Below are 18101 nucleotides of genomic sequence, written 5' to 3' on the forward strand. Positions count from 1 at the left end.
GATTTCTTTGTGTAAAGAGAATGCTAAATAGTTTATTACTAATGAGAAATGCTATGTTTTATTCTACAGCCCATTGAAAAATAATGTACTGCCAAAGAGTTCTGTTTAACAGATTTCCCCTTACTTTCCTTGAAGATTTATGTTAAATTACAAAAATAGCATAGGTTACTTGCTCAGGTCTCAAGTACTAGAGGAATGTATAAGCAGTGCAGCTCCTCCCCGCTTCCCCTCCCCAGAGGGCACCGCTGTTGGTGGTTTGGCTGTGTCCTTGCTTTGAAAGGTTCACCTCATCTCTGCAGTTGCACTTCCCAGTGTCTGCCCTACCTTTTCCTGTCCTCTGTTCATCTCACATAACCTGCTCATTGGCTGTTTTCACGAGAGTGCAAGATGCAGCTGTTAGACACTTTTCAGCTTGTGTGACTTGTGTTATTTCATCAGGAACAAGTACACAGAGATCCTGGAGAGCCCAACACAACCGAGTCTGAAAACTCTAGTTCGGATGAGACTGAGCATCTCCAGGTCAGGGGTCCTCACCCTCCCGGTGGAGAGTCCAGCAGTGATGAAGATGACAGTGAGTATGAGGACTGCCAGGAGGAGGAGGAGGAGGATTGGCGGACGTGTTCAGAAGAAGACAGCGGCCCTGAGGAGGAGGTCTGTGAGCGGGCCCAGAAGGAGAGCTGCGCTGTGGGTCCTGAGGCTCAGGACGGGAAAGCCCTGGGGAAGAGGCAGATACACAACCTCAGCCACCTGGTGTCAAAGCAGGAATTACTGGACCTCTTCAAGCAGCTGCACACTGGAAGGAAGGTGAAGGATGGACAGCTCACTGTTGGATTGGTAAGATGAACTATGTCCTGCAGTTACTACACCGGAGGGTCCTGACACAGGCTCAGGAGACCAGGGAGGCTTCTGGCATTGCCCTCGTGTTGCTACTGGTGTCGGGTTGAGGCAGTGTGACAGCCAGAGCCAGCTGAAAGGAATGCACACTCTCAAGGCTCGTGTTGATTACACACCTGTTAGGTAAGATGTTCGAGATTAGCCTATGTGTGTGAGGGGGACCTAAGGAAAACAAAGCACCTGTGGGAAAGAAAGTATCCTCCAGCAGCCTCAAAGCACTCCTTGGCAAGCAGCCCAGTATTTGACGTGACACAGTCCTGCCCAAACCCAGCGTCCCCCAAGGAAGGTGCCCCAGGGCAGTCCTCTCTGCCTGGGGCCAAGTGAGCTACCCAGTCTGAAAACATTGGGCAGTAAAACCTTGGGAGGAATTTTACCCATTTCACACCCAGCAAACCCTGTGTCCAAGAGGAGAGGTGGCAAGAAGGAGAAATGGAGGGAAGAATTGGACCTCATTCCCTTATAAGCCCCAGTCTGTGTACAGACTGCACGCTCAGCTCCTTCCTGGTCCATCAGGTATATTTCAGCTTTCAGCTCTCAGCCTCTCCTGAGACACCCACCTGATCTCTCGGGTGTATTTCTCTCAGCTCAGCTCAGCTCACCTCTCTCAGTTCTTTGCCAAGATATCTGCCTGACTGCCTGACTTGGCAGGTATGTTTGTTTTTGGTTTTTTTGTTTTGTTTTGTTTTAAGATTTATTTATTTATTTGAAAGGTAGAGATACAAAGAGAAGAGATCTTCCATCTGCTGGTTCACTCCTCAAATGGCCACCACATCCAGGGCTGAGCCAGGCCAAAGCCAGGAGACCAGAGCTTCTTCCGGGTCTCCTATGTGGATGCGGGGGCCAAAGGATTTGGGCCATCTTATGCTGCTTTCCCCGGCTCATTATCTGGGAGCTAGATTGGAAGTAGAGCAGCCAGGACTTGAACTGGCACCATATGGGATTCTGGCACCACAGACGGCCGCTTTACCCGCTATGCCACAGCCCTGGCCACCCCCCACCCCGACCTCCCACCCCCCCCCCCCCCCCCCAGTTTAGTCTCTTGATAAGCCTATGTAACCTTGCTTTCCCCTGCCTGGATGGCTGGACACTCTCAGATTTGGTTTGAAGAGGTACCCATCCATTCTGATGGTTGCCCTACCCCATTAAACCTTGCTACCTTGCTTACCACTACTCTCTGTCTCATGTCTGAATTCTTTCTTCTTTTCTTTAAAGATTTATTTATGTATTTGAAAGGCAGAGTTACAGAGAGGCACAGAGAGAGAGAGGTCTTCCATCTGCTGGTTCTTCCTCAGATGGCTGCAATGCCAGAACTGGGCATGTCCAAAGCCAAGAGCCAGGAGCTTCTTCCAGGTCTTCCATATGGGTGCTGGGGCCCATGACTTGTGCCGTCTTCTGCTTTCCCAGGCCACAGCAGAGATCGGAAGTGGAGCAGCTGGGACTCAAACCAGTGCCCATATGAGATGCTGGCACTGCAGGTGGCAGCTTTACCCACTATGCCACAGCACTACCCCCCTGAATTCTTTCTTAAGAATCTCTATTCCACTCAGCTCCACCAACACACCTATTTATGTTAAATAAGGGTACATCAAATGTTCATGGGGGGGACCTGTGTTGTGGCACAAAAAGTTAAGCTACTGCCTGTGATGCTGGCTTCCCATATGGGCACTGGCTGCTCAACTTCCAGTCAAGCTCCCTGCTAATGTGCCTGGGAAAGCAGCTGATGATGTTCCAAGTGCTCTGGGCCTGCTATCCACGTGGGATACACAAGTAGAGTTCTAGACTCCCAGCTTCAGCATGACCCAGCCCTGGCTGTGCAGCCTTTTGGGGAGTGAACCAGTGGTTAGAAGATTTCTCTGTGTCTCTCCCTCACTGTGTGTAACTCTGCCTCGCAAATAAATCTTTTTTAAAGGTTCATGGAAAAATGGATTCAAGGGTAGGTTTATTTTAATGAAAAAAATTTGAGATCCATGATAGTGTTTTTATAATTTACATTTTCATGAACTTTTTGAATACCCCTTGTACGCATGATTTCAGAACTTTTTGTACCAATATAACATCTTTAAATCTGTTTCCCACAAACTTACAAACTTTTGGAAGTACTTTCATATACTCTCCCATTTCCTTTGAGTTCAGCTCCTCCTATCAGGTGAATTACTGAGAGAGAATGGAATTAGAGACTTTTCTTTTTCCTTAAGTTTTTAAGCGTTTTATTCAGTGAGAGAAATATACAGGAAAATGAAGAAGTCTAGAAACTAAGTTGGGTCCATACCAGGCAGAGAGCATGTCGGGAGCCACATGGAGCATGCATGCAGGCAGGAAGGCAGAGGCAGGGTGGAAGCCATAAGGCCTCGAACCCCCGGAGTCACTGGGCAACAAGGGGAGGGCCCACAGTGCTCCAGGCCTTTTACTTACTCCCAAAGGGGAGTGGTTATGTAGTCCGATTGGCTTGTGGGCGTACAGGTGTGGTCAGGTAGGGGCATGAGATCACACAGAGGGCGTGGTCTTCCAGCTCACAGTCTAATCGATTTTATCCCATCTGCTTGCCTATATCATTCCCCCCCCTCAGAGAGATTCCAAACTTTAATCTTTTTTTAAGCTAACTTTTTTATTTTAGATTTATTTTATTTATTTATTTGAAAGAGTTACAGAGAAAGGTAGAGAGAGAGGTCTTCCATCCACTGATTCACTCCCCAGATGGCTGCAATGGCCAGAGCTGCACCGATCCAGAGCCAGGGGCTTCTTCCAGATCTCCAGCATGGGTGCAGGGGTCCAAGGACTTATACTGCTATCCCAGGCCATAGCAGAGAGCTGGATCAGAAGAGGAGCGGCCAGGACTCAAACTGGCGCCCATATGGGATGCTGGTGCTTCAGGCCAGGGCTTTAACCCGCTGAGCCACAATGCCGGCCCCAACAGACCTTAATCTTAAGGGATGTTGAAGGGCATAGAATCATCATATCTTGTATAACTTATTAGGGGGTAGGCCCTGCCTGTCCTGGGTCTGTAAGTCTCCACCTATCTCATCTAATGAATTTGTTTTATGAGCTGTGGTCACCAATGGCTGTGTCCCCTGCATGGTCAGTTATTCTGGAAGTCACTGAGTCCTGAAAGATACAAGTTTATCAGTCAGCATAAGCAAAACTGGAACAAAACCAATTGCAAGTGGTGTGCCCCTTAAGATGGAAAGAATGTATCTTACAGACTCCCAGGTAGTGGGGTGGTGATAGGTTACCCTTATGTAGATTATAAAACCATTTAGCCTAAACAGAGAATTATAATAGAAGAACCCTTTAAGAAGTTTTCTTGTCAATAACTGCTCACGGAGAGAATCAAAAGAGGCAGGTACAGCATGTGTGCCTTAAGGTGCGGCAGTTGTGATGTGACAAAGGCAAAAGCTTTACTTACCTTTTTGCTTTTTGAAGACGTACTTAAGGTCTCTGATTGGCTTGCAGGAATAATCAGGCATGGGTTTTGGGTGCACCTGTGAAGAGTTAAGAGGTAGAAGTTTAACCCTAATTTTGTTGAGGTAGTTATGCCCAGTAGCACCTGGTAAGGTATCTTCCATTTAAGCTGTAACTGTTCTGAAGAGGATCCTTCTATGAATGGCCTTCTCATGAATTCCTAATTTTGGAGCTTTTGGTAAAGGCTCTTTAATTCCTTGGAACACCTTTTGTAGCTACCCTGTCCAGCACAGTGTTTCTGTGTCAGAGACTTTTCTTTTTTTTTTTTTCAATAGAGAATTTCTTAATGTTGTCTTCAGGCTTCCAGTCCAGTTTTCTGTTGGCATCTTGTGGCCTTTCCAACTTACTCTGTAAATGTTCCAGGTACATGTTAGGGAGAATCTCAACATCTTGGCCAGCACACAAGCTGCACAGGCCCCACTTAGCAAACAGGGGAAAGGAAAATACATCCCCAACATAAATATACACCCTAATTAAAGAAGTGGCTATGGAAGTATCCAAACCCCTGGGGCATACAGCCTGGCTCTGGGTGACCTCATTCTTAGCCATGGAAATGTAAGATGCTAGAGAAGGCATCTAGAAGGTATTCCATCTAGAATTCTATCTAGAATAAACCAGAGTGAAGGAAAGGTTTACTGTAGCGTCTGCAGTTAACAGAAAAATCTATAGAAGTTAAATTTGTGTTACGTATTCATTTATTTATTTGAGAGATCGAGAGAGACAGAGCTTCCATCTGCTGCTTCACTCCCCAGATGGCCACAATGGCTGGGACTGTGCCTGGCTGAAGCAGGAACAGGGAACACAATAAAAGTCTTTTGGTTGGGTGGCAGGAACTCAGTCACTTAGGACATCACTGCTGTCTCCCAGGGTCCACATTATAGAAAGCTGGAGTCGGCCGGCGCCGTGGCTTAACAGGCTAATCCTCCGCCTTGCGGCGCCGGCACACCAGGTTCTAGTCCCGGTTGGGGCACCGGATTCTATCCCGGTTGCCCCTATTCCAGGCCAGCTCTCTGCTATGGCCTGGGAAGGCAGTGGAGGATGGCCCAAGTGCTTGGGCCCTGCACCCGCATGGGAGCCAGGAGAGGCGCCTGGCTCCTGGCTTCGGATCAGCATGATGCACCGGCAGCAGCGGCCATTGGAGGGTGAACCAAAGGCAAAAGGAAGACCTTTCTCTCTGTCTCTCTCTCTCACTATCCACTCTGCCTGTCAAAAAAAAAAAAAAAAAAAAAAGAAAGCTGGAGTCAGCAGTTGAAGCTGGGTATCAAACCTGAGCAATTCCACTATGGGATGTGGGAATCTTAAATGGCATCTTAACTGCAAAAAGATAAATATAAAAAAAAATGCAGTGTACAATGCTTGACCATTTGTCACTGAAGACATAGCTAAATAAAAATACCCACACCATAAGAGAAAAAAGTGTCAACAAATACAGAATATCTGTTTCGAATCATCTTCTCAAGTAAGTAGACGCTTTTAGTGGTGTTGCCAACATCTACGTAATACCTTTGGGTATTTGATGGATGTAATGTTTGGTAAACTTCTGAGTCTCTTACAGGTGGGCTACCCGAATGTTGGTAAAAGTTCAACCATTAACACCATTATGGGCAACAAGAAAGTGTCCGTGTCTGCCACCCCTGGCCACACCAAGCATTTTCAGGTATTTCCACAGTTCTTTGTCACTCGTGCTATTCTTTCCCTTCATCTGCTGTACGCTCAACATCAACTTCTTGTCTTTCAGACTCTCTATGTGGAGCCCGGCCTCTGCTTATGTGACTGCCCAGGCCTGGTGATGCCGTCCTTTGTGTCTACGAAGGCGGAGATGACTTGCAGTGGAATCCTCCCAATTGACCAGATGAGAGACCATGTCCCACCGATATCACTGATATCCTTCCTGCTCTGAACCACTGTGGCTGTGAGCTGGAATTAGGGCTTCCTGTGTGCTTTGGAGGTTACCTTCCAACAGTATTTGAAGGAGTCAGGTCTGATGTCTTAAGAATGGACAGTCCACAGTACTTACTTGTGACCTGCAGTTTGTACAGTGAGATAGCATCAGGACTTCAGCATTAGAACCCCATGGCCTGGTTCCGTCAGTGTGAACTGGTGTGAATGGAAGCAAACCTGCTAAAAAGTGCCATTGGCTGTCTGAGTGACGTTGGAGAACTTGCTTAACCTTACAAATACCTTTTTCTATTCCATAAAATGGGGATGTATCCCCAAGCATTTATAACATAGCTGATTGTATTTAATCTTAATAACTCATGTTATTTGAATGCTTGCTATGTGCTTTTCTAAACCAAGTAATAACTTACTTGATCTTCCAAAAACAAGCTGTTAGGCTGTTATTACTGTTATTACTGTTTCCTCATATGTGCGAGTGCAGAAACTGAGGCACAGAGAAGTGAAGTGACTTGGCTGAGCTCTCTTGGCAGCTAAGTTCAAAATGAGGAACTCAGCTGCTGCCCAGCAGCCTGAGGCAGCTTCTTGGAAGCGTGTAAGGAGTGCCTGGCTGTCCTGTTTGGAAGAAGCACTCAAAGGTAGATCTGGTAAGAACTGTACAGCGGTGAGGTGCTGCCCTACTTACAAGTTAATAGGCAAGTCTATTCCTGCTTTGTGGCTGGTGGTAGAAGACAGGAGACTGCATGAAGCTGGCATTCTAATCTGTGAGCTTGTAAGCAGGGTAGAATTCTAGACGCTGCACAGTTCTGACAAGATTCCTAATGACTTCTGAGGCCACAGCCTTTCTTTCTATAAGAAATAGTGCATTAAAATTAAGTTATCCAGGATAAATTAAAAAATGGTATACAAGGGGACTTCAAAGAGTTCTCGGAAAAATAGAATATAAAGTATGAGTTTAACTGTACATAGTAAAATTGCATTTACAGAACAACAGATCATCCATTCAGCCTTTGATCCTTATTTTTCATTTATATTATTTGAAGAGAAAGAGATTGTTGTAATTTATGTACTTGTATGTTGCTTTTTTAAGTTCAATATATTTATAGTACTTTTTTTCTTTTTTTTTTTTTTAATATTTCTTTATTTGAAAGAGGGAGAGACAGAAAAGAGAGAGATCTTCCATCCACTGGTTCACTCCCCAAAAGGCCACAATGGCCAGGGCTGGACCAGGCTGAAGCCAGGAGCCAGGAGCTTCATCTGTGTCTCCCTGGTCACACCAACCAGGGCTGGGCCAGGCCAAAGCCAGAAGCTTCATCCAGATCTCCCATGTGGGCGCAGGGACCTACCCTCTGCTTCCGTTGCAGGCACATTAGCAGGGAGCTGGGTCGGAAGTAGAGCAGCCAGGACTTAAAGCAGTTCCCATAAAGGATGCCAATCCAGCTCTCTGCTATGGCCTGGGGAAGCAGTAGAAGATGGTCCAGATTCTTGGGCCCCTGCACTCATGTGGGAAACCCAGAAGAAGCTCCTGGCTTGGAATCAATACAGCTTTGGCTGTTGCAGCATCTGGGGAAGTGAACCAGCAGATGGAAGACCTCTCTCTGTCTCTCTCACTCTCTGCCTCTGCTTCTCTGTAATTCTGCCTTCAAATAAATAAATAAATCTTAAAAAAAAAAAATAGAAAATCTGTAAAGCACTAATTGTCTGCTACTCATGAAATATATTGTGAAAATTTTATTAGGTTAGCATAAAAAGAAATTGTTCAAGTCCCATAATAGAATAAAGCAGTTCTATATGTTCCATTGGTCTAAAAATTTATTTGTAAACCATTTTCATGGGTTTTAACTCTAAAATGATGTTTCTAGATTTTAAATTGTTTTTAAGGAGTTTTTTGTGTGTGTGTGAAAGAGATCATGTTTTCAGTGAAATTGTAAAGAGTGGCCACTTTGTTCATTTTATTAAGGGTATATGCAGTTTATAATATGGGATGGATCCACTGTACTAAAGGGTTAAAATGGAGGCATTAATGATTTTAAACATTTCTTTTTGTTTGTTTGCTTTATTTTTTTTTTATTATTTCATAGTGTACAGAAATTCAGTTGATATTTATGTATTAGTGTTAACCAGCAGCCTTTTCAAAATCATTCATTTACTCCAGAAGTTCTTGTGTAGATAGCTTAGGGTTTTCTATACAAAAAATCTTGTTATGTTGTTATCTGCAGATAGAGATGCTCTTATTACTTTCCGATTTTAAACATTTCCTTACCATTTGTTATAATTATTTTTTAAGTCAACACGAAAAGATATAAGTATATACCCATGGTTGAATAGTCCACAAGAGAATAAACAAAATTGGAGCAGGTGATGTGGTTGTTGCATTTCCAAAGATGGCCGCAACACTGTGTCCCAGCTCACTATGCTCCTCTGCAGTGTGACATTATCACTAGGTTGTCAGAAGCCAGAGTCTTCATTTTCCTCATTTTGGGTGAGTCCTTTGTTTGACCAGGGGAATGTGGTAGAAGTGATGTGCCAGTTCTGGGTGTTGCTCTTTGCTAGCTGGACAGATTCGGCTTCCTGCCTCTTAGAAGCAAAGCATTATGTAAGAAATGCCATTATACTGAATTGTTGTGAGAAACCCAGTGTTATGTGAGAAAGCCCTAGAAGATGAGCTGTAAAGTGAGAGACCAAGGAAGCAGACTTGTAAGTGAAGAAGCCATTTTGAAAATGTATTCTCCAGCCCAGAGTACCCTCATTGTTGCTAAGTACATAAGATTAACCCTCTAGTGGAGCCCTTCAAAATTTCTGACCCATAAAATCCTGAGCAGAATACTATGGCTTACTGAAAAAAAAAATACATTTTGGTGCACAAAGGATTTTGAGAGCAGAGGCATTTTAGCCTAGCGATTAAGATACCCACTCTTCACATCCATTTCCAGCTCTAGCTCCTGACTCCAGCTTCCTGGGAAGCACAGTGGTGGCTTAAATAATTGGGTTCCTGCCACCCTCATGGGAGACCTGGCTCCTGGTTTCAGCCCGGCCCAGCCTTGGCCCTTGTGGGCTACTGGGAAGTAAGCCAGCAGATGGGTACTCTGTCTCCCTGCCTCTCAAATTTAGAAACTAAATAAATAAAAGCAAAATGAACTTTGAAATCCATGCATTGTGTTTTCATTACATACATTTTCTGTGGCTTAAAAAAATGTTTTTTGCATCAAAATAAGCTCACATTTTTAAATCCAATTTTCCATACTTTTTTTAATACCCTTGTGTCATTAAAATGGAATATATACAACTGTTAAAAAGAATGCACTAAATGTATGTTTAAATAACCTGGGAAAATCTCAAAATATTCCATGATTATATGGTTTGACATCATTTTTGTAGAAATTTGCATCTCAGAATACATAGTGTGTTGTAAGTCATAAAGTGTATGTATGTATAAATATAAAAACTAGCCAGACACCTGATACACCACAGCCATTGCTTGCTTCTGGAAGAAGCTGATACAATGTTTTAAAAGATTAAATTTATAATAGCAATTTTTTAAAGGATTTATTCATTTATTTTAAAGGCAGAGAGAGAGAGATCTTCCATCCTCTCGTTTACACTCCCCAAGTGGCCACTGCATCATGGTCTCCCACAAGGGTGGCAAGACCCCAAACACTCGGACCATCTTCTACTGCTCTCCTAGGCGCATTAGTAGGGAGCTGAATCAGAAGCAGAGCAGCTGAGAATCGAACAGCAGCATGGTGTGTGATGCTGATATTGTAGGCAGTGGCTTAACCTGCTGCACCACAACACCAGTCCCTCTAATAGCGTTAAGATTTTTTTTTTTTTAAAGATGTATTTATTTATTTCAAAGGCAGAGTTACAGTCAGGCAGAGAGAGAGAGAGAAAGAGAGAGAAAGGTCTTCCACCTGCTGGTTCACTCCCCAAGTGGCTGTGTTGGCCCCAGCTGGACCAGGCCAAAGCCCCGATTCAGGAGCTTCATCCAGGTCTGCCATGTGAGTGATAGGGGCCCAAGTACTTCAGCCATCTTCCACTGCCTTCCCAGGAGTGTTAGGGAATAGCTGGATTAGAAGTGGAGCAGCCAGGACCTGAACCAGCACCCACATGGAATGCCAGCCTTGCAGGTAGCTGCTTAACTCACTGAGCTATGATGCTGACCCCACTAGTAGCATTTTTAAGTATTATTCCTAGTAGTAGGGAATCCAGGTATTTGCTTTTCTGTATTTTTTAAGTTTCTCTATCAATCATCAGACTTATTGAGCAATTACTGCAGGTCACATTCAGTTAGATACTGTGGAAGATCCAGGCATAAAGCAGAGGTGGATCCTGCCCTTTAGGGAGCACTGGCTTATGGGAGTAGGAGGCAAGTACATCAGTGGTACAGAGAAAACACTCTAACTGACTGAAGGAAAGTGCAGGTACACTGGGAGATGAGGCTTCTGAGCAAAAGTAACCTTGCATAGTTGTAGGCAGTGGAAATCCAGGGCCCCTGCACTCTATCTCTGAGTTGTGGTCAGCCCACAGATACAATTTATGTGGAATCTTGGCTTTTTAAGGTAAAATGTCATCTTTAAGGTCTGTTTTAGAAATAACATTTTAATATAACAAGCATAAGTTAGGTTTAACATAACATAAGCAGTCTTTTTAAATTAACATGTAACTGTACTCTTTGGGGAAGAGAAAGGGTGTTTGTCACATGGGTGAGAATGGATTCCTTGACAAGTTGACGTCTGCCAGAATATCCCCAGGCACGTTTTGGAAGCTACCTATGGCATTACTATCATAAAGCCGAGAGAGGATGAGGATCCCCATCGACCTCCAACGTCAGAAGAGCTGTTGACGGCTTATGGACGTGAGTGCGGTCAATCTTAAAACACGAACAAAATGTATAACTGTTAGAAGCAGAAGTGGTTAACAGAAAGGAATGTAATCCTGCAGAGATGCAAACTCAGAATCTTTCTTGAGCACTTTTCAAGTCATCTACCAGGGTTCATGTTCTTGATGTCTTTGCTGGTCTTAGCTACAGTTTAACCTAACGGAAAAGCCCTTAGCATGTTTGCTGCTTTGACACTGCCTAAGCGCAGACACAGGTGTTGTGATCTAAGGCTGTGTCTGCGTTATCTGGGATCCTCTCCCAGAAGGAAGAAAAAGGATGTTTGGGAAACAATTACACGTAGCAGAGCAGAACAGATTGATAAGGGGCCCATCAGAAGGGGAAGCCCTGAGTTCGGGGTAGAGCAGAGCTTGCCTTGGATAGAGACATAAGACTTACCTGTGCCCCTCCTACCAGTCCCTTATAAAGTTATTTTGACATTAAAATGAGTCCACAGCTCTCCCACCTCCATGTTTCTCCCCAGTTCCAAATGGGAGCCTGTCATTTCTCCATCTGAACGTGACTTACGTAATGTGGACGGTAAGGTGGTCTGAAAGAACCTGAGTATACCTAAAGAAGCAGCATTAGAAACATTTGTGTGGCTTGATCCTTTAAAGGGACGGTCCCTGACTGGGAAGGAGTTCAGGTTATTCATTTCGTGGGAAGGAAAGGTAATTTGATATGAGCCAGGCAGACTTTGAACTTGTACCTTAGAGAGGAAAGGACAAGTGCTAATTAGGAAAGACCTTCAAGATGACCTTACCTCCTACCCTGCCTTCTTAAGGCCGTTAATCTGTAGTCAGAGCGTGGGATAACTTGCCCAGGGTGATGGGCCTGGTGAGTTGAGCAACCTGAAAGACCTGGCCCCAGTGTGCTACTCTGAAAGCTGAGGAGAGCGGGGCCGCCACGTAAAACTGAAAATAATGTGCGTCTTTTTAAGATCTTTGATCTAATGCAACCTGATAGAGTAAAGGCAAAACCAATTTATAAAAACAGATGACTACACTCATACACTTTCAAAGATCATTGTCTGCAGGCCCATGCAGAATTAAGTTACCAGTGGTAAACTTTGAAATGCATTGCCAATTACTGTAGTTTTACTTTGTTTTTTAAATACTAATGAAATTCCCATGTTTGCTGGCTACATTTCTTCTGGAAGTTACCTTCTTTGGTGTGTTGTTTGTTAGGGATCACTTATTTACTTGAGAGGGAGAGACAGAAAGAGATCTTCCTTTTGGTGGTTGCTTCCCAAATGGCCACAGTGGCCAGGGCTGGGCCAGGCCAGAGCCAGGAGCCTGAAACTCCATCCGAGTCTTCCACATGGGTGGCAGAGGCCCATGCACCTGGGCCATCCTCTCCTGTCTTCTCAGGTGTATTAGCAAGAAGTGGGTTTGGAAGCAGAACATCTGGAACTTAAACCAGCAATCCAGTATAGGATGCCAGTGTCACAAGTGGTGGCTTAACCCACTGTGCCACAACACTGGTCCCTTGTTTGTTTTTGTCGTAATGATTTGTAGTTCTTTGTTATGCGCTGCACGTTTTTCCCAATGTTTATGGTTTCTTCAGTCCTGTAGATATTGGCACTTTGAAAAGACTACCTTTTTCCTTTTTGGCTTCATTGGGTTTGGTGTTTTACAGGGAAGGCCATTCCTACCCCAAAAGGATAAAGTTGTCTTCCTGTAATATTTATCTTTTCTTAACATCTACATTTTGTGCCTGCCTAAATTTATTTTGGGGTGTGGTGTGAATTGAGATTCTAAATATTGTCTTCAGAACTGAAAAACCAGCACATAGCTAGTACATGAGGGAGCTGAGTTTTGAACTTAACATGTGACGTTATTAGCTACTATATTCTCCTACTCTATGCTAATGGAATAAATATTAAGGAATTCATTATGATTTTTGGAGGAAAATTTAGGTATATCATTAAACAAGAAAGCTTGGCTAATTACATATAATTTTGCTAATAATATTGATGATGTAGCATTATTTTACAGGTAGCCTTCATGAGTGTTTTAAGTCAAGGGATAGAAGACATAGCCAGAATAGAGAGAAATTGAAAGTCTTATGTATCTTGTTAGAATATCAGCAGATTGAACCGCAGTCTGTTGATAAACGTTAGTTTTTCAAAAGATAGGAAGGAGTCAGAATGCCTAGTGCAGTAATGGAAAGGACTGACTGCACGTCATCTCAGCTGTCTTTGTTGTGATGTTTTGTCTTCTAACTGAGGTTCTGCAAAATTCATTTCACCTCACAGACATGCGAGGCTTCATGACAGCACACGGGCAGCCGGACCAGCCTCGATCCGCACGCTATATCCTGAAGGACTACGTCAGTGTAAGCAATCCTGCTTTTTAAATAAGCCAGGCTTCTTTTTCCACATGTGTTGGCAGCCTGTTAAGTTATAAGATGTTTTTCCACTGAGATTGTTTATAATTAAGGTTGTGTTTTCTTTTTATATAAAGATTTATTTATTTATTTATTTAAAAGTCAGGGTTATAGAGAGGCAGAGAGAGAGGTCTCTGTCTGCTGGTTCACTCCTCAAATGGCCACAGTGGCGAAGCTGGGCTGATCTGAAGCCAGGAGCCTCTTCCGGGTCTCCCACGTGGGTGCAGGGGCCCAAGGACTTGGGCCATCTTCTACTGCTTTCCTAGGCCATAGCAGAGAGCTGGATCAGAAGTGGAGCAGCCAGACCTGAACCACTGCCCATATGGGATGCCGGCACTTCAGGCAGTGGCTTTACCCGCTATGCCACAGCTGAGCTAGGGTAGTTAGCATTATATAAATATAGATGTGACTGAAAACATAAAATATGATCTCCTTCTTTTTAAAAGATTTATTTGAGAGAGGGAGAGACAAAAAAACAGATGTTCTTGGGCTGTGCTCCCCGCGCCGTGCCCCGCCCCGCCCCGCCCTCCGCCGCAGCTGCCGGGGTGGGGGCCACCGCGCGCCAAAAAAAAAAACAGATGTTCCATCCACTGAATCATTTCGCAAATTGCCACTATAATCAGGGCTGGCCCAGGCCAAATCTAGGAACCAAAACTCTATCTTGGTCTCCCACATGAGTGGCAGGGGCCCAAGTATTTGGGCCATCATCCATTGTCTTCCCAGGCACACCAGCAAGAAGCTGGAATGGAAGTGGAACAGCTGGGATTGAACCAGCACTCCAGTGTGGGATGCCAGAGTTGCAAGTGGTGGCTCTCAGTTGATGCATCTGGGTTTTCTAACTCCTAAAGCCCTCTGCTTGTTTCCATTGCAGTTGTTAGCCTCATCTTTCCTGATTTAGCTGTTTACATTTCTGTCTTCCTATACTACTAGTCACAGAAATGATAATAGCTAATATTTATATTCAAAGCTAACTCTCTGGGCCAGCTTTGTGGCAGTGGCATCCCATATGGATGCCAATTTTGAGTCTTGGCTGCTCCACTTTCAGTACAGCTCCCTGCTGATTCACCTGGGAAAGCAGCAGAAGATGGCCCAGCACCTACATTGGAGATCTGGATGGAGTTCCAGCCCCAGCCGTTGCAGCCATTTGGGGAGTGAACCAACAGGTTGAGGATCTCTGTCTTACCCTCTCTTTATAACTCTGTCTTTCAAGTAAATAAATCTTTAAAATAAAATTTTAAAAAGCTAACCCTCTTAGGATTAGTTCTGTTTTATCTCACTAAAAATACATAACAAGTCTGTGATACTCTTGCTGCTTAAAAATGAGGACATGCTATTCTCTTCTTCAGTAAAATGGAGACTAACAGTACCTTATCTCATGAGATTATTTGGGAAATAAATGAGAATATGCACTCACAAGGGTACTTCATATATTTAGTGGGGAATGGAATTAAGAGGTTAAATTTATTTTGGTGCAAAGAAGTTGAAATACAGGCATAATAGGAGTTTTCAGAATATAGAAATGCATATTACAGGCCGACGCCATGGCTCAGTTGGTTAATCCTCCGCCTGTGGCGCCAGCATCCCATATGGGCGCCAGGTTCTAGTCCCAGTTACCCCTCTTCCAGTCCAGCTCTCTGCTGTGGCCCGGGAGGGCAGTGGAGGATGGCCCAAGTGCGTGGGCCCCTGCACCCGCATGGGAGACCAGGAGAAGCACCTGGCTCCCAGCTTCGGATCGGCACAGCTCTGGCTGTAGTGGCCATTTGGGAGGTGAGCCAATGGAAGGAAGACCTTTCTCTCTGTCTCTCTCTCTCTCTCTCTCTGTCTATAACTCTACCTGTCAAATAACTTAAAAAAAAAAAAAAGAAATGCATATTATGAAAAAATATGCATGGATTTTAGAAATTCTTGTACCAAAATAAACCTTAAATTCTTTTTTCCTTTTTTTTTTTTTTTTTTTTTAGATTTATTTATCTGAAGTGCTGCAGAGTGAGGGAGGGAGAAGAGATCTTCTATCCATTGGTTCACTCCTGAGATGGTCTCAGTTGCTGGGGTGGGCCAGGCTGAAGCTAGGAGCAGCTTCCAGGTCTTCTACATGGGTACCAGAGCTCCAAGCACTTGGGTCATCTTCCACTGCCTTTCCTAGGCCATTAGCAAGGAGCTGGATCGGATGTGGAGCAGCTGGGACATGAACAACATCCATATGGGATGCTGGCATTTCAGATGGTGGCTTTATCTACTACACCAACTCCAGCCCCTCCGTGAACTTTTGAAGTTCCTTATGTATCACTAAGTACAGTGCCTTGCACAAAATAAAGCCACAAGAATTGTTCTGTATTAAGCTGCATTCTTCCCAGGGCATCACAGGGCCCTTGTGATAATTAGTTGTGAGGAACTGGGATTATTCCCTCTTCTCAAGAACATATCTGTGCTCTTAGAGCATAGAAATAATGGATAGCCATGATGTGTTGACTTCAATTAGAAAAGAAGTAGTTAATACTGTTTGTGTGGAAACTTACTCATTTACCATTTATTTATTTAACTTAACTGTGGAGGGAACAAAGATGAATTTAAAACAGTCAAAGCATTTATAGTGGAATGAAGCAAATTTGCACTCAGCAACCACGACTAACTCCACATAAAAGAATAATCTGAGAACTATGTGGATTTTGGGAAATACTCACTATAACGTAAAGAACACTTTAGTAGAGACACAACCAGGATAAAAAGCACAGAGAAGAAAGATACTGTTCTGACCTGGGAGGCCATGGGAAGAGCTAGGTCTAAGGAAGCCTGTATGGGTCCTTATTTGTATTTTAGAGGCAGGACTCTCCTGATGAAGTAGACCACAGCTCATTGCAGCCAGCTTAATCAAACACAGAATGCTCTGTCAGGACTGGCTAGTTGGAGATGTCTCCTCCAGGACTGGTTCTTTCTTCTGGGGTAACACAGAGGGCTTTAACGACGTGCTGATGTCTTTGTAGGGGAAGCTGCTGTACTGTCATCCTCCCCCGGGAAGAGACCCTGTGATGTTTCAGCATCAACATAAGCGGCTCCTGGAGGACAGAACAAATGGCGATGAAGTTAAAATGCAGCCAGGTGGAAATAAGAAGGCAAAACAGATTGAGAATGTAGTTGACAAAACGTTTTTCCATCAAGTAAGTCTTTCCTTTTTAAGTTTTCCTTTTTAAGGTGTACAGTTCAGTGGTTGATGGTGTATTCAGAGTTGTGCGTCCATTACTTTTAGAATAGTTTTATAGCCAACCCCTCAAACCCATACTCTGAGCAGTCACTCCCCATTCCCCTACTGGTACCCTTGCATTCTCGGCACTTACATAAATGGACTTAGACGTGGGTCTTTGTGATGGCTCCTTTCACTTAACATAAGGTCTTCAGGATCCATCCATGTTGGAGCCTGTGTTGGTACTTCATTCTGTTTGTTGCCAAGAAGTTCACTGTATAAATACATCTTTTTGTTGTTGTTGTGCATCTATCTTTTTTTTTTTTTTTTTTTTTTTTTTTTTGACAGGCAGAGTGGATAGTGAAAGAGAGAGACAGAGAGAAAGGTCTTCCTTTGCCGTTGGTTCACCCTCCAATGGCCGCTGCGGACGGCGCATCTCGCTGATCTGAAGCCAGGAGCCAGGTGCTTCTCCTGGTCTCCCATGCGGGTGCAGGGCCCAAGGACTTGGGCCATCCTCCTCTGCCTTCCCAGGCCATAGCAGAGAGCTGGCCTGGAAGAGGGGCAACCGGGATAGAATCCGGCGCCCCAACCGGGACTAGAACCCAGTGTGACGGCGCCACAAGGCGGAGGATTAGCCTGTTAAGCCACGGCGCCGGCCTGCATCTATCTATTTTCCAGTTAATGGAAATTTAGGGTTGTTTCCACTTTTTGGTTATTTATGAATAATGTTGCTGTGAACATTTGTTTACAAATTTCTGCATGTATGTTCAGTTCTTTTGGGTATACTGAGGAGTGATATTGCTGGGTTATATGGTAACTCCATGTTTGACATTTGAGGTAAGTTAGACTTCCCAAAAGTGACTGTACTATTTTACATTCCTACCAGCAATGTATAAGGCTTCTCACTTCTCTACATACCCATGAGTGGGATTGCTAGATCACAGGATTATTTATTTTTAACTTTTAAAAAAAATGTTCATTTTTTTAAAACATTTATTTATTTGAAAGAGTTACAGAGAAGGAGTTAAAGATGGAGAGAGAGAGAGAGAGAGAGACCTTCCATCTGCTGGTTTACTCTCCAAATGGCCACAACAGGCAGGGCTGGGCCGACCTGAAGCCAGGAGCCAGGAGCTTCTTCTGGGTCTCCCATACGGGTGCAGGGGCCCAAGCACTTAGACCATCTTCTGCTACTTTCCCAGGCACATTAGCAGAAAGCTGGACTGGAAGTAGAGCAGCTGGGACTTGAACCAGCACCCATATGGGATACAGGCACTGTAGGCGGTGGCTTTAGCTGCTACACCACAGCACCGGCCCCTGTTATTATTTATTTATTGAGTTCTTTTTTGTTGTAATTTTATTTATTCACTATATTAATTGAAAGGCAGGCAGCTAGAGGTCCCCCATCCATTG

General features: G+C 44.2%; 1 protein-coding gene across 1 annotated transcript in view; it reads left to right on the forward strand.

The window, feature by feature from the left end:
* Positions 1-18101, forward strand: part of LSG1 (large 60S subunit nuclear export GTPase 1) — a 38170-nt gene that overhangs the window by 16312 nt on the left and 3757 nt on the right. The window contains exons 8-13 of the mRNA XM_062209931.1: positions 439-834; positions 5909-6010; positions 6092-6235; positions 10981-11104; positions 13383-13462; positions 16495-16668. Of these exons, the coding sequence (XP_062065915.1) occupies positions 439-834; positions 5909-6010; positions 6092-6235; positions 10981-11104; positions 13383-13462; positions 16495-16668 (1020 nt within the window). The remainder of the gene's footprint in view (positions 1-438; positions 835-5908; positions 6011-6091; positions 6236-10980; positions 11105-13382; positions 13463-16494; positions 16669-18101) is intronic.

This window comes from Lepus europaeus, chromosome 2 (genome assembly GCF_033115175.1).
Source record: "Lepus europaeus isolate LE1 chromosome 2, mLepTim1.pri, whole genome shotgun sequence".
In the NCBI taxonomy this organism is placed as follows: domain Eukaryota; kingdom Metazoa; phylum Chordata; class Mammalia; order Lagomorpha; family Leporidae; genus Lepus; species Lepus europaeus.